Here is a 14,397-nt window from a genome sequence, read left to right as displayed (position 1 = left end):
TTATATCAAGGGAAATAAATGACTCATTAAAAGAACCTAGATTGGACACTTTGCTGGTTAGCCAAAACTGTGGATGCCTACAAAGATCATGATTCCAACAGTAACGTCCCTGCATGCCACAACTTGGAGATCTGCATTTCCAATTCCATCTTGCTTTTAAACACATCACAAATATCTAAAAATGTAGTACTGGCAGTTGTGGGTCAGCTTTGCTCAATTGGTAGCGTTTTCCCCTGAATCAGAAAGTGATGAGTTCAAGTCTCACTTCAGGACTTGATTCTGTCCAACACTCCAGTGCTAAGAGAATGCTGTATTGTTAAAGATTCAATCCTTCGAAGGAGACATGGTTAACATGAATGTTAAGACCCAGTGGTACTATTCAAAGAAAAGAAGGGAGTTCTCCCAATCTTGCAGGTAATCATCTTCCTCTAACAACCACCGCCAGAAACAGATCAACTGATCATTTCGTTCAGTATTTGTGGAATCTTATGGGCTACAAAATAGATGCCACTTCTAACAACATGAATTACTTCACTTCAAAGAAATTAATTGTAAAGTACTCAGATATATTTCTTAGGAGACATGACAAGGCACTATATAAATATAAGTTTTGCTTTCTTTATGCCTGATAATCAGCAATCCTTATTTACTGTAACTAACACAGGTAGACTCTGCCAGCTACAGAATCAAATTTATTTAACTGGAGGTAACAGATTAACCAAATTCAAAAGTAATCTCCGTTCACCTGAGTTTAATTGCCAGGATTATTGTAGGCGGTGAATAACACCATTGCCAAACATATTTTAAGCATTTAATACATAAAAGCAATGAGTTTGCTTCACATTCCCATTATTGGTATTAAAAGTACTTGAGGACTATTGGTATCTTCAGGACAAAAATTAAAAACCTGCAGATGATGGAAATCTAAAAAAAGATAGAAAATGCTGAAAAAGTCAGGTCAGGCAAAAAGTGTGTACAGAACAGACCAGTTAATGTTGGGTCTTCAAAATAGCCTCTCTGTTGATGCTATGTGACCTGCTGAATGTTTTCAGCAGTGTCTTGGATGGGACAGAGACAACCTTAAGATCTTCTTAGCAATGACATATTGCAGACTTTGGTCGAGCTTAGAATACAGACTTCTGGTAAGATAGCATGATCTTTTTTGAACTATAGTTTGTTTAAAGCAACTAAAAATGAGTAGAGTAGAGTAAAATAATTGGGAACAATCTGTTCAATGCAGTATTTCGCTCAAATTTTCATTTGTGAAATCACAAACGTTCTCATTGGCAAAAAATATAACTTGCTCTTCCTTTATGAAGGGAGCCAACCTGCAAACTGACCATAAGTGAAATAAAATGCACAAAATAACAAATAGATTTTTTTTTTTAACACAATTACTGAGCTGAAAGTCTCAATCTACTGTACAAGAACAGACCAAGGACAGTTCAACACACTTATTGAAGCAAGGAAAATTGTAAGAAAACCAGATTCATGTTTCAAAGAAGAAGTATGTTGGCATTTCAATGGAGAGGAATGAAAGTTCTAATCATTGAACTGAAAGAAAGTCATGAATAAAGTTAGCAGAGTAAATATGAACACGAACCCACATGCACACAATATTTTCTTTTAAACCCAGCTTTCACTCTTCCATGTGGCAATTCACTTGCACACAAAGTTCCTAGTTTGTGTGGTTTTTATTTGCTAGGTGTGAAAGGAACGGCAAGGGGGGGGGGGCGGGGGGAGGAAGAGAATGGGAAAGAAAAAGAGCAAAAGAGAAACTACCAGACTACAGATATGACGACCTGCTAATTCTGTTCAATGATAAGCTGATAGTTAACATCCTGTACAGTTCTAAACTATGCAGATATTACTGAAGTGCATGATGATGGCAGTCTGCTCCATGCAATCAGCTGTCTACAAAATGGAGAAACCTACAGGACTAATGGCTCAGCCACAAGATCAAGTCAAAGAGTAAAATGTAATTAAAGCAAACCTTATGGTTATATCAAATAAAGAACTACTATGACAGCATCTCCAAAAAAAAAATCTAAAACACCACAGTTGAAACTTCACACATAACAACATAGGTAGAAGTTAAGTCCAATTCATATATAGCTCAACTATTTGTAAGGATGATACCAGAACCAAGAGGTTATAACTATCAGGAAACACTGAATAGGCTGAAGCTATCTTCCATAGAAGAGAGAAGACTGAGGGGTGACCTAACAGACTTTAAAAAGCATTCCATCAGGTAGACGTAGACAAGATGTTCCCACTTGTGGCAATGTCTACAACTAGGAGTCACAAATACAGAAGTCACTAACGAATCCAATAAGGAACTCAGGAGAAACATTTACCCAGAGAATGGTTAGAACTCTCTACCACATGGAGTAGTTGAGGTAAATAGCATTGATGCATTTAAGAGAAAGGTAGATAAGTACATGACGGAGAAGGGGAAAAGGATTTTTTTTTGTTAATTCTTTCATGGGATGTGGGGGCGCCGGCAGCCCAGCATTTGTTGCCCATCTCTACTTGCCCTTGAATTAAGTGGCTTGCTAGGTCATCTCAGAGGGCAGTTAAGAGTCAACCACATTGCTGTGGGTCTGGAGTCACATATAGGCCAGACAGCAGATAGAAACAGCAGATTTCCTTCCCTAAAAGGAGATTAGTGAACAGATGGGTGTTTACGACAATTGGTAGTTCATGGCATCATTACAGAGAGACTAGCTTTAAATTCCAGATTTTTATTAATTGAATGAATTTAAATTCTACCAGCTGCCATGGTGGGATTTGAACCCATGTCCCCAGGAAATTAGCCTATGCCTCTGGATTACCAGTCCAGTGGCATTACCACTAGGCCATCATCTCCTTGAAATTGAAGATTATGCTGATAGGATTCAATGAAGTAGGGAGGATGGAGGCTGGTATGGAGCATAAACACTCATTGGGCTGACTGGCATGTTTCAATGCTGTAAATTCTAAGTAAGTGTAGCAACAACCAGAGTTATTAGGGCTACCCCCAAATTGGGTCATGCAGTCCAACCCTGAAACAGGCTGCTTGCTCATTAGGGCTGCAGCCAGACTCAGCCAAGTCTAATAACTTTTCTCTAACACTGGTTTATAGTTATTCAGAGGTCTGGACTAAAAATCGAAAATGCAAGTTCAAATCCGACTGTGGCACTTTGAGAATTTTAGTTTTTTTCAAACTGGAAAAAAAAAAACTGGTATCAGTACAAGTGGCGATGAAACTTTCAGATTGTTGTAAAAATCCACTGATTCACTAATGTTCTTTAGCAAAGGAAATCTGTCATGCTTACCTGGTCTGGCCTATGTGATTCCTGACCCATACCAACATGGTTGACTCTTAACTACCCTCCAAAATTGTCCAGCAAGCCACTCAGTTTATCAAACCACTCCAGAAGAAGGTTGCCCACCTTTTTTTTTTTTTAAGGCAACTGGAGCAATAAATTGTAGCCTTGCAGAGATACCCACATTCCAAGAATGATTTTGTTTTTATACATACCATATATGTCTCTGGTGTCTTAATCATCGATATCGGATATGTGTTTTCCCCAAAAATCTTTTGAGGTTTTTTTATAAAGAATTCACGGCATGTGGGTGTTGCTGGTAAGGCCAGCATTAATTGCCATTGAGAAGATGGTAGTGAGCTACGTTCTTGAATCTCAGTAGTCCACGTGGAGCCCACCACATAGGGGAGGTATAGGCTAGATCAGGTATGGAGATTGAGGTTTCTAGGCTGCTGTGCCAACCTAGTCTCAAATTTAAAGAGGAACTTGAAAACTATTAACATTGATGTCATAAACTAGATGCTTGTGTTACATCAGTGAGCCACAGAAGCTGGGGAGAGGAAGCTGTGAGTGACAAAAGGAAAGAGAGAGGAAAAGAACAAAGTATGTTTAGCTCAAGAACAAGAACCAGAATTGCTGGATTCTGGAACACTCACTCAGTCAAACTGCATGTTTCAAGCTACCAGGTTGCCTAATTTCAATGACAACACAGGCAGACATGATAAGTAAAGATTTTTGGGATGTTATTGCACACTATATTGTTGCACCCAACAAGCTGCATTCTGTAGTCCTTGAATTAATTAGTCTTGGTCCTGAAAAGTCAGCTAAATATCAGCAGTCAATTTTAAACTGCTCAAAATATCAAGAAAGTTAAATTTATTTGCAAAATTAAATCTTAAAGACCACAACTTGGATGTATCTCCACAAAATCCATGCAATCATAATGTACAATAGCTTCCTAAATGTATGTGGAACTTCTTTTGAAAAGATAAAAAGAAAGGTTAAACCTCATTGTTTTAATTCAGGATTAGTTAATCTATTCACAAAGTTCAGAACATGCCTCCTAACCTTTCCAACATACCTGGGCTTCTGCGGTATGTGAACGATTCTGGAAGTACAATACTTGACTTTCTTCCTTGTTTTGATGAGTGCCTTGATACATTGCTCGATTCATACTCGCCAGTAGTTATGTGCATCTTATGTGCAACTGGATTCAGACCATTCGGAACCATGCGTGGGCTATTAGCATAAAGGTGAAAGGACTTGTTGCCATTTCCTAGAATGGTTTTGTAAATGTTCCGCTTGGAACACTGACTTTGGTTGTAATTCTACAAATAGATGTAAATGTCTGTTAATTGAAAGTAGCTTTATAAATAAATAAGCATTATTTGATCTCTCATCGTATTGCTCAAAAAACCCTCTTCCTGTAACTATTTCTCTCTCTCGCATATTGAAGTTGTTTTCATCTCCCTATTTTGCTGTTTGTTTCTATTCAGGACTATGTGCTACATACCAACATGCAAAAATAAGCAACAAAATCAAGCCTTTTTTTTTCCAAAAGATGCAACTATCTGTAGCAAACCTAAGCGTTTTCGTGTACAGGGTATTCCACTCTAGATAAACCTCCCCCCACCCCCTTCAGTCAGCTTATATAGTTATGACAAATCTTTCAGCCGATCACATAGGTCAGCTAGGAAATCAGCAAAAACAAATCCACTGCAACAATCGACTACATTACTTCAGAAAGGTTTTCCAGCTCAATCCATTCTAATAGATATAATCTAATAAGCAAAAGTAAAAGAATAATTAGGCTTATTCTCACAAGACCAAACTATAGAGTTTCTTACAGATTTCTTAATTTCTCCTATTTGCATTTCATGTTTCATGGTGTCCCCTAAGTAACCACAGATTGGTGTGCACACAAAATAACAGCTCTACATAAATGTTCTTTACATCTCAAGATAAATTTTCTTCAAATCTTTACTGCACATTTAAGCTCCCCGACTTGTGAATTTCACTCCTTCTTGCTGCCCTTGCTCTAGACATTTTGATGGATCACATACACTGGATAGGATACTAAATGCTGAACTGTTTAGTGTTAAGAGTAGATGGATCATTAATGGCAAGTAAACACAACATAGTCACAAAGATAGATTCTAATACTATGCACTTAAAAACAAAATTGTTACAATAAGCACAAACAAAATTACAGCATTAAATATTTCTTTTCCCCTAATCCCTAAAGTAGTTCTTTAGACTCACTCGTTCTTCGCGTCCCTCTGCAAGGAGGACCACAATCCTGCCCTGGCGCTTCCGGCCAGTTCGACCCATTCTTTGTACCAGGCGAATGGGGCTCTTTTGAGCATCAAAGCAAATAATGAGGTCAACTTCACCAATGTCTAATCCTTCTTCACCAACGCATGTAGAAACCAATGTGTTATAACCACCTTCACGAAAGCGCTTCATAACCTGATAACAGAAAAAGTGGAAATTAAAGTAATGTTGTATATCATTACAAAAGTGTTAAGACGCTCTTTGCCTTTCCAAAATGAGACAACAGCAAACTAACTTTTCCTAAAATCTCACTTTGATCCTGACCAGAAGTACATCCTAAAATGAGCAGGTAACTTTCATTTTCGCCAATATTTTGACTTCAGGTACTGATTGTGTATGGATATTTTCTGACTTGTCAGCAAGACACATGATGCAAGTATACCTCCAAATCCTTCTGTGCAATTCTGCTAAAACTTTTACAACAAAGTATGAATAAATTAAAATGAAACCAGAATTGCCACCTTCTGGAATAAGAACATTAAACAGAAAACTGCCACTAGTTTAATAAATACTAATCAGTCTCCTGTGGCACTGCACCTGGGCAGTCTTCAGGTGAAGCAGGATCAGATGGTGGGGGTTATTTGGCCAAAACTGTGCAGACATAATTCTGACTCCATTTTAAAGTCATATTTTCTATTTCCATTATAACTTCCTATGCCTACGTTTATAATGGAAACTGCCCATGTAAACCTGTCACACTCAAATTACATTAGTCCACCAGTGGCAGCACTTTCACACTAATGACAGGCAAGACTGAAACCAAAGCCATCTTGGGCTTGGTTTGTATTTCCTAGTTTGTTCAGGAGCAAACTAGGGCCAAGAAAATAGAGTCATGCAAGGCTTTTGAAAGATCTCATCTGGACTACTGAGTACAATTCAGGCCTCCCACCTCCACATCAGAAGGTACAGAAAAGGGCAACAGGGCAATTCCCAATCTAAGTGCACTGAGCTACAAAGACAGACTTTGTGCCTTGCATTTCAATTTGCTGAAGGGGTGTAAATTTAGAGAGGATCAGATTCAGGCTTTTTTTAAATATATGAAAAGCATCAATAATGTACAAATAAATTGATCTTTTGAGGTGATGGGGCCGGGTGGAACGAGGGCCACCCATTTGAATTGACAAAGCAGGGAGTGAATCTAGATGTTCTGAAGGTATATTTTTCCTCAGACTGTGATCGACCCATTGACTGGATTCTAGAGATCGTAGGGAGGACTGTCGCCTTGCAAGGCGGCATTACATAAATGTTTGAAAACTTTGCAATTATAGCAGAAAGAAAGAAAGACTACAGTTAATGAGTTGGCAAAGACCTGGCAAATGGAGTATAATGTGGGAAAGTGGGAAAAAAATAAGAGGGCGCCCATTTAAGACAGAGATGAGGAGAATTTTTTCTCTGAGGGTTGAGAGTCTTTGGAATTCTCTTCCTCAAAAGGCGGTGGAAGCAGAGTCTTTGAATATTTTTAAGGCCGAGGTAGATAGATTCTTGATAAGCAAGGGGGTGAAAGATTATCGAGGGTAGGTGGAAATGTGGAGTAATCTGTTCAGCCCTGAACTTATTGAATGGTGGAGCGGGCTCGAGTGGCCTTCTCCTGCTCCATGTTCATATATTCGTATGTTGAATTTGGAGCCTCGTGCTGCTTGCCTTGGAGGGATCAGAGTAGTTTTTTTTTAAAAAAAGGGAACAGGATTTCCAAATTGCCTACGTGTTTCTCAGGTGCCTCAGATGGAGGGGAAAGAGTGAAACAGTTCTTCGTTCAATCGTATGAAGTGTGCCTTAATAAAAAAAAACTTTTTTTGACCTAGATTGCCAAATAGTTTTAAATGGAATAACATTGTGATTGCTGGTCTCAAAGTCCCATTAAGGAACTTACTTTGGTCACTTGTAAGAAACAAATCTAGGTGACTGTTGCCATTAGTGGAGTCCTTGAGACTTGGATCAAAAAGATAGTTCTGATTCTGTTGCACAACTTCCCAATTTTTGCAAGGTTGATTCAAATTATGTTTTAACACACCAGTGTCTTTATTTCCTAGGGTCCTAATTTCTCTCTCTCTCATTCTTACTATACTGACTATTTACATTAGGTGATTACTTGCATCAGGTGAATGGGCCAAAATTTGGCAGATGGAGTTTAACATGGGTAAGTGTGAGGTTATCCATTTTGGTCGGAAGAATAGAAAGGCAAATTATCTAAATGGAGAGAAACTTCAGAGTGCTTTGGTGCAGAGGGATCTGGGTGTCCTCGTGCATGAATTGCAGAAAACTAGTATGCACGTGCAGCAGGTAATAAGGAAGGCAAATGGAATTTTAGCATTTATTGATAAAGGAAGAGTATAAAAGTAGGGAAGTGTTGCTGCAACTGTACAAGGCATTAGTGAGACTGCACCTGGAGTATCGCGTACAGTTTTGGTCCCCTTACTTGAGGGGGGATGTAGTTGCATTGGAGGCAGTTCAGAGACGGTTCATTAGATTGATTCCAGGGATGAGGGTTTGTCTTATGAAGAGAGATTGAGCAGTTTAGGCCTTTACTCTCGAGTTTAGGAGAGGAGATCGAATTGAGGTATATATGATGATTAAGGGGATTGACAAAGTAGATGTAGAGAGGATGTTTCCTCTGGTGGGGTAATCTAGAACAAGAGGTCATAGTTTTAGGCTAAGGGGTAGCAGATTTAAAACATGGATGAGGAGAAATTACTTCTCTCAAAGGGTTGAGAGTTTGTGGAATTCACTACCCCTGAGTGCGGCGGATACCGGGACATTGAGTAAATTTGAGGAGATAGACAGATTTTTAATTAGTAATGGGTTAAAGGCTTAAGGAGAATGGGCAGGAAAGTGGAGTTGAGGCTGAGATGAGATCAGCCATGATTGTATTGAACGGCAAAGCAGGCTCGAGGGGCTAAATTGCCTACTCTTGCTCATAGTTCTTATATTCGTATCACTAAACGATTTTCTTGGAAGACTTTTTGATACATGCATTCAGGTCACCTCAAGTTGTTCCTTCTGTGTAAACCCCTTTGTGTTCTTTCCTGAAGAATGTCCGACAAATGTCATGACTCGCACAAGAGGCTGATGTTTGCTAAGCATCTCAGCAATCTCTTGAACACTGTCCCGGAATGAAGAGAAGATCATAACACGAGTATTTACACCATCAACATTTTGTTCAGAAGCATTTGGACCTGAAAAGCAGCCAGAAACGATGTGGATAATCAGCTTAACAACCAATGAAGCACAAGAAATCATTGCGCTGATTCCAATTGGCCACTCCCAGCACTCACAGCGAATACTGGTTGGAAAATTGAAGGCTCACAGCTCAATGTTTTGGTCAATTTAAGTTAAATGAAATGAATCAGGGACTGTAAGCACCGATTTCCAAACCAGCACTCTCCAAGAGCGATGTTCCATGCCAGTAGCACCCAATTGGAGGAATCATCCCTTCGCTGTACATTTGTCAATTAATTCCCTTTGAGCTTTGTAAGACATCAATATGCCATTAAAATATGCTTTGCAACAAATGACATAATCTGCAAGACTATTGCCTACAATGAAAGCATGTGCTACATTTCTACACCACTATAAAATAAGTTGCGCAGAATTCAAAGTTTATATCTGAAATTAATTTCTGCAAGTTTATTACATCATACGACCCCTGAGCCTCGCCATCTACAAAGCCCAGGTTAGGAGTTTGAGGGAATACCTATCAGTTAGTCGGATGGGTACAGCCACAACAATCAAAGCTCGAAAACAACTGGATTGAAGCAGTCTGATTGATTGCTGCCCCTCCAAGTCACACACTATCTTAAATTGAAGCAACAGTGACAGAAGTTAATTGTCACTGGGTCAAAATTCTTGGCATTCGGTAGGGAATTCCATCATGAGAGCAACATCACCACTTGCTCAAGACAACTAGGGATCGACGATAAATACAGCCTTGCCAGTAGCAACCAAATCTCAAGATTAAATAACAAATGTGAACAATATCCACAAATCGGTACTTTTGACTTCTGGCTAAACAAAGTAAAATAAATGTTTGTATACCTAACCAAATTGCAGCAGGAAGCAATGATTAAAAATGATGAGGTTGTTCTAGAAAAGATAATACTTTGCAGGACATGTCAACAATATGGTATAGAAGCATTTCAAAACAAAACTATTATTTTATAAAAATTTAATAGGTGAAAATTGAAAAAAAGGATATACGGAAATTCGTAAGTTTACTTGACAAACTAGTACCAGTGCCCAGATGCTCATTACCTCCAGATTGTGTCCAAGACTTGAAGTGGCCCACTACAACTTCTTCAAGCTTTTGTAGTTTAGGGTGACTATAGATGAATTGTTTTCTATTTTCAGATCCTGAATAAAACATTTTATGAAAATATTTTGCTAATGAGATAACATTGGCAAGGCACATATGTAGAAGCCTGCAATATATAAAGGCACAAATGTTTCACAACAAGGAATGAGAGAATAATGAGGTCATATCAACAAATGTAGAAAACCTCCAGAGTCTGGCACAATAATGAAGGTATTCCTTAGGAATGGAAATGGTGATATTCTACTGTGCTTCATTATATATTCTATAAACACACCATAGATGAAAGATAAATTAAACAATTCATTTTTATATGGTTATAGTATATAGAGTATAATCCATTATGACCAGACTGAAGCCACGAATACACTATTATGCTACTTGAATCAACTTTTGAGCTGCTAACTAGGACTTGCAACAAACTTGAAAACATCTTTTTGAGAATTAAGTGTTGAATTACACTACAGCACAAAATTGTTTCAGATGCGATTCAGGCAGCTACTAAAAATATAAATCCACTGGTCTCTGGAACAAAGTTATCTGAGCAGGCCGCCAAGTACAACATCTAGAATTTATGGAAAAAACACTGCTCAAATACATCACAGTAGCCTGTAGTTATAGAGCAAACAGATGGTTCTAAGCAGCTTTGTAAGGTCAGTCAAAGACATGATGATTTTGTTCTTTCTTCCTATGCACAAGTTTCTTGCCTCCCGACAGTCAGGACATGATGAATGCAGGTATCGCAAAGGCAAATAGACATTTTAACTTTGCTTGGCATCACATTTTATAAGCCACACTAACATCTTCTGCCTAAGTTGATCCTTATAATCTTCGAAACAAAATGGTTGCAAACTGCAACAACAAATGAATTAATGTGTATAAAAGAGCAATCCTAGTTCGATAAAGCAGCCAATCTATCCAGCATCGCTTTTTTCAGTTCTTACCACTTCCAGCTCCTTGACAGTGCACATTCCCAGAATAAAAAAAATCCCACATGTGGTGGACATGGGAACAGAAGGAGGCCAATCAGCCCAAGTTTGCTTCGCATTCAATTAGTTCATGGCTGATCGGTAACTGAGCTTCACATACCCACTTGGTTCCATAGCTCTTAATATCCTTGCCCATCAAAATCTATCAATCTCAGTTTTGAAACATTCGATTGAGCTAGCCTTCAACTTTTATTTTTGGTGGATGGGGGGAGAAAGAGAGTTTTCCAGAATTCCAGCAGACATCAGCATAAAAATGCCAGGCTATTTCCAGCATGAGTAAGAATCAACCTGAAGTCGGGATCTTTTGAAACATGCTTTTAAATAGCTTGGTCAGTCCCATTGTTTCATTTTATCTCTTTTAATGTGATGCTAGTTATATGAAACCCTAGTTGTAAAAAGGTGCAACATAAATGCAAGCTTTTTTTGGCTTCCGCTCATGCGACAATCTCAAGATTCCCTTTAAAGTAGCTGCCAGTGCATCCCAGTGCTGATGGGAGTTGCCCATCTAACACCTTTTCTACGAAAGAGAGTTCATTTGATCCTGTGCATGATTACAACACATAGTGGATACACATTGAAACAAAAGATAAAGCAAGATTAACAGTGCAAGTGAAGGTATAAAACATTATGGTACCTATTTGTGAACTGAAGAGACTGCTTCCATTTGAGAACATGGCTTTCAGCTGCTCATACATCTTCATGAAACCAGTGTTCCTGCAGAGCTCATTTCGTGCTCGTGTCATTCCTGTAAAAAAATATTAAATAACAGTTTCTTTTCTAAAGAGTTTTCCAATCTCCTGGTTATTTCAGACATGTAAAGGCTTAAGGAATAAAAGTCCTTACTTCTAAAAAAGGATAAACCTCTATTTATAAAATGTGCTAAATCTAGAACCTCTATTCAAGAGCTAAGGTAAAAGCACAAACCAGAAAAAAATTATATTAATTGTTTTATTGTAACAGGAGAGTAAAGTTTACAAATAAACCCCAGGAAGAGGACAGGGTTGGCTCATCAACCTGCTGGTTTCATAGAACTGTGCACATTTGGCCCCATCATGAACCAAATATATGCCAATGTAACATACGAAAGTTCAGAATAATTGTTCCCTTCGTCTTTTTGCCCTACTCCCTCAAAGAATATGAAGCAAAATTCCTGGATGTTTATCCATCCCCACAATTTACTATTCAATCCTAGTCAATAGCTTTTCATGGATAACAACAACTCTTTAGCCCCTGAACTAATGTTCCAAGGAATATTTAATTATCTGTGTACGTGTTGCCCCAACACCCTTCAACTAGCTGTTAACAAGCTATTTTTTGAAAGTTATTCAACAGAGTTTTTTGCTACAAGTCTATTCAATATTTTCCACCAATCTGCTGGATTCATATAACAAAGACACTGAGGACTATCATAAGGAACCAATGATTATTGTTTCGGAGGTTGCAATCAGCAGTGAAGCAAGGACACTCACCACTGGCCCCAAAGTAAGCCAACAGGAGCTGGGGAATGTAGATTGGGAGCAGCTCTTTGAAGGTAAATCCACATTTGATATGTGGGAGGCTTTTAAAGAGAGGTTGATTAGCGTGCAGGAGAGACATGTTCCTGTGAAAATGAGGGATAGAAATGGCAAGATTAGGGAACCATGGATGACAGGTGAAATTGTGAGACTAGCTAAGAGGAAAAAGGAAGCATACATAAGGTCCAGGAGGCTGAAGAAAGACGAAGCATTGAAAGAAAATCGGGAATGTAGGACCAATCTGAAACGAGGAATTAAGAGGGCTAAAAGGGGTCATGAAATATCTTTAGCAAACAGGGTTAAGGAAAATCCCAAAGCCTTTTAATCATATAGAAGGAGCAAGAGGGTAACTAGAGAAAGGATTGGCCCACTCAAGAACAAAGGAGGAAAGTTATGCGTGGAGTCAGAGAAAATGGGTGAGATTTTAAACGAGTACTTTGCATCGGTATTCACCGAGGAGAGGGACATGACGGATGTTGAGGTTAGGGACAGATGTTTGATTACTCTAGGTCAAGTCGGCATAAGGAGGGAGTAAGTGTTGGGTATTCTAAAAGGCATTAAGGTTGACAAGTCCCCAGGTCAGGATGGGATCTATCCCAGGTTACAGAGGGAAGCGAGAGAGAAAATAGCTGGGGCCTTAACAGATATCTTTGCAGCATCCTTAAACACAGGTGCGGTCCCGGAGGATTGCTAATGTTGTCCCCTTGTTTAAGAAGGGTAGCAGGGAAAATCCAGGTAATTATTGACCGGTGAGCCTGACGTCAGTCGTAGGGAAGCTGCTGGAGAAGATACTGAGGGATAGGATCTATTCCCATTTGGAAGAAAATGGGAATATCAGTGATAGGCAACATGGTTTTGTGCAGGGAAGGTCATGTCTTACCAACTTAATAGAATTCTTTGAGGAAGTGACAAAGTTGATTGATGAGGGAAGGGCTGTAGATGTCATATACATGGACTTCAGTAAGGCATTTGATAAGGTTCCCCATGGTAGGCTGATGGAGAAAGTGAAGTCGCATGGGGTCCAGGGTGTACTAGCTAGATGGATAAAGAACTGGCTGGGCAACAGGAGACAGAGAGTAGCAGTGGAAGGGAGTTTCTCAAAATGGAGACGTGTGACCAGTGGTGCTCCACAGGGATCCGTGCTGGGACCACTGTTGTTTGTGATATACATAAATGATTTGGAGGAAAGTATAGGTGGTCTGATTAGCAAGTTTGCGGACGACACTAAGATTGGTGGAGTAGCAGATAGTGAAGGGGACTGGCAGAGAATACAGCTGAATATAGATAGATTGGAGAGTTGGGCAGAGAAATGGCAGATGGAGTTCAATCAGGGCAAGTGAGAGGTGATGCATTTTGGAAGATCCAATTCAAGAGTGAACTATACAGTAAATGGAAAAGTCCTGGGCAAAATTGATGTACAGAGAGATTTGGGTATTCAGGTCCATTGTTCCCTGAAGGTGGCAACGCAGGTCAATAGAGTGGTCAAGAAGGCATACGGCATGCTTTCCTTCATCGGACGGGGTACTGAGTGCAAGAGTTGGCAGGTCATATTATAGTTGTATAAGACTTTGGTTCGGCCACATTTGGAATACTGCGTGCAGTTCTGGTGGCCACATTACCAAAAGGATGTGGATGCTTTGGAGAGGGTGCAGAGGAGGTTCACCAGGATGTTGCCTGGTATGGAGGGCGCTAGCTATGAAAAGAGGTCGAGTAGATTAGGATTATTTTCATTAGAAAGACGGAGGTTGAGGGGGGACCTGATTGAGGTGTACAAAATCATGAGAGGTATAGACAGGGTGGATAGCAAAAAGCTTTTTCCCCCCAGAGTGGGGGATTCAATTACTAGGGGTCCCGAGTTCAAAGTGAGAGGGGAAAAGTTTAGGGGGGATATGCGTGGAAAGTTCTTTACGCAGAGGGTGGTGGGTGCCTGGAACGCGTTGCCAGCG

The 14,397-nt window shown here is 39.4% G+C and overlaps 2 protein-coding genes across 9 annotated transcripts in view; one reads left to right on the top strand and one right to left on the bottom strand.

Annotated features, from left to right (window-relative positions):
- The window catches only part of LOC137373693 (alpha-1-antiproteinase-like), a 269,343-nt gene that overhangs the window by 133,904 nt on the left and 121,042 nt on the right, over window positions 1–14,397 (top strand). The window lies entirely within an intron of this gene.
- fancm (FA complementation group M) overlaps window positions 1–14,397 on the bottom strand; it is a 155,026-nt gene that overhangs the window by 64,097 nt on the left and 76,532 nt on the right. For all 8 annotated transcript variants that reach the window (XM_068038866.1, XM_068038862.1, XM_068038863.1 and 5 more), the window contains exons 7-11: window positions 11,572–11,682; window positions 9,891–9,989; window positions 8,625–8,815; window positions 5,571–5,777; window positions 4,390–4,636 (exon numbers count right to left, since the gene is read on the bottom strand). In XM_068038866.1, coding sequence (XP_067894967.1) covers window positions 4,390–4,636; window positions 5,571–5,777; window positions 8,625–8,815; window positions 9,891–9,989; window positions 11,572–11,682 — 855 coding nt within the window. The remainder of the gene's footprint in view (window positions 1–4,389; window positions 4,637–5,570; window positions 5,778–8,624; window positions 8,816–9,890; window positions 9,990–11,571; window positions 11,683–14,397) is intronic.

The sequence above is a fragment of the Heterodontus francisci genome, chromosome 9 (assembly GCF_036365525.1).
Source record: "Heterodontus francisci isolate sHetFra1 chromosome 9, sHetFra1.hap1, whole genome shotgun sequence".
Lineage (NCBI taxonomy): Eukaryota > Metazoa > Chordata > Chondrichthyes > Heterodontiformes > Heterodontidae > Heterodontus > Heterodontus francisci.
This window is presented reverse-complemented; position numbering and strand designations above follow the sequence as displayed.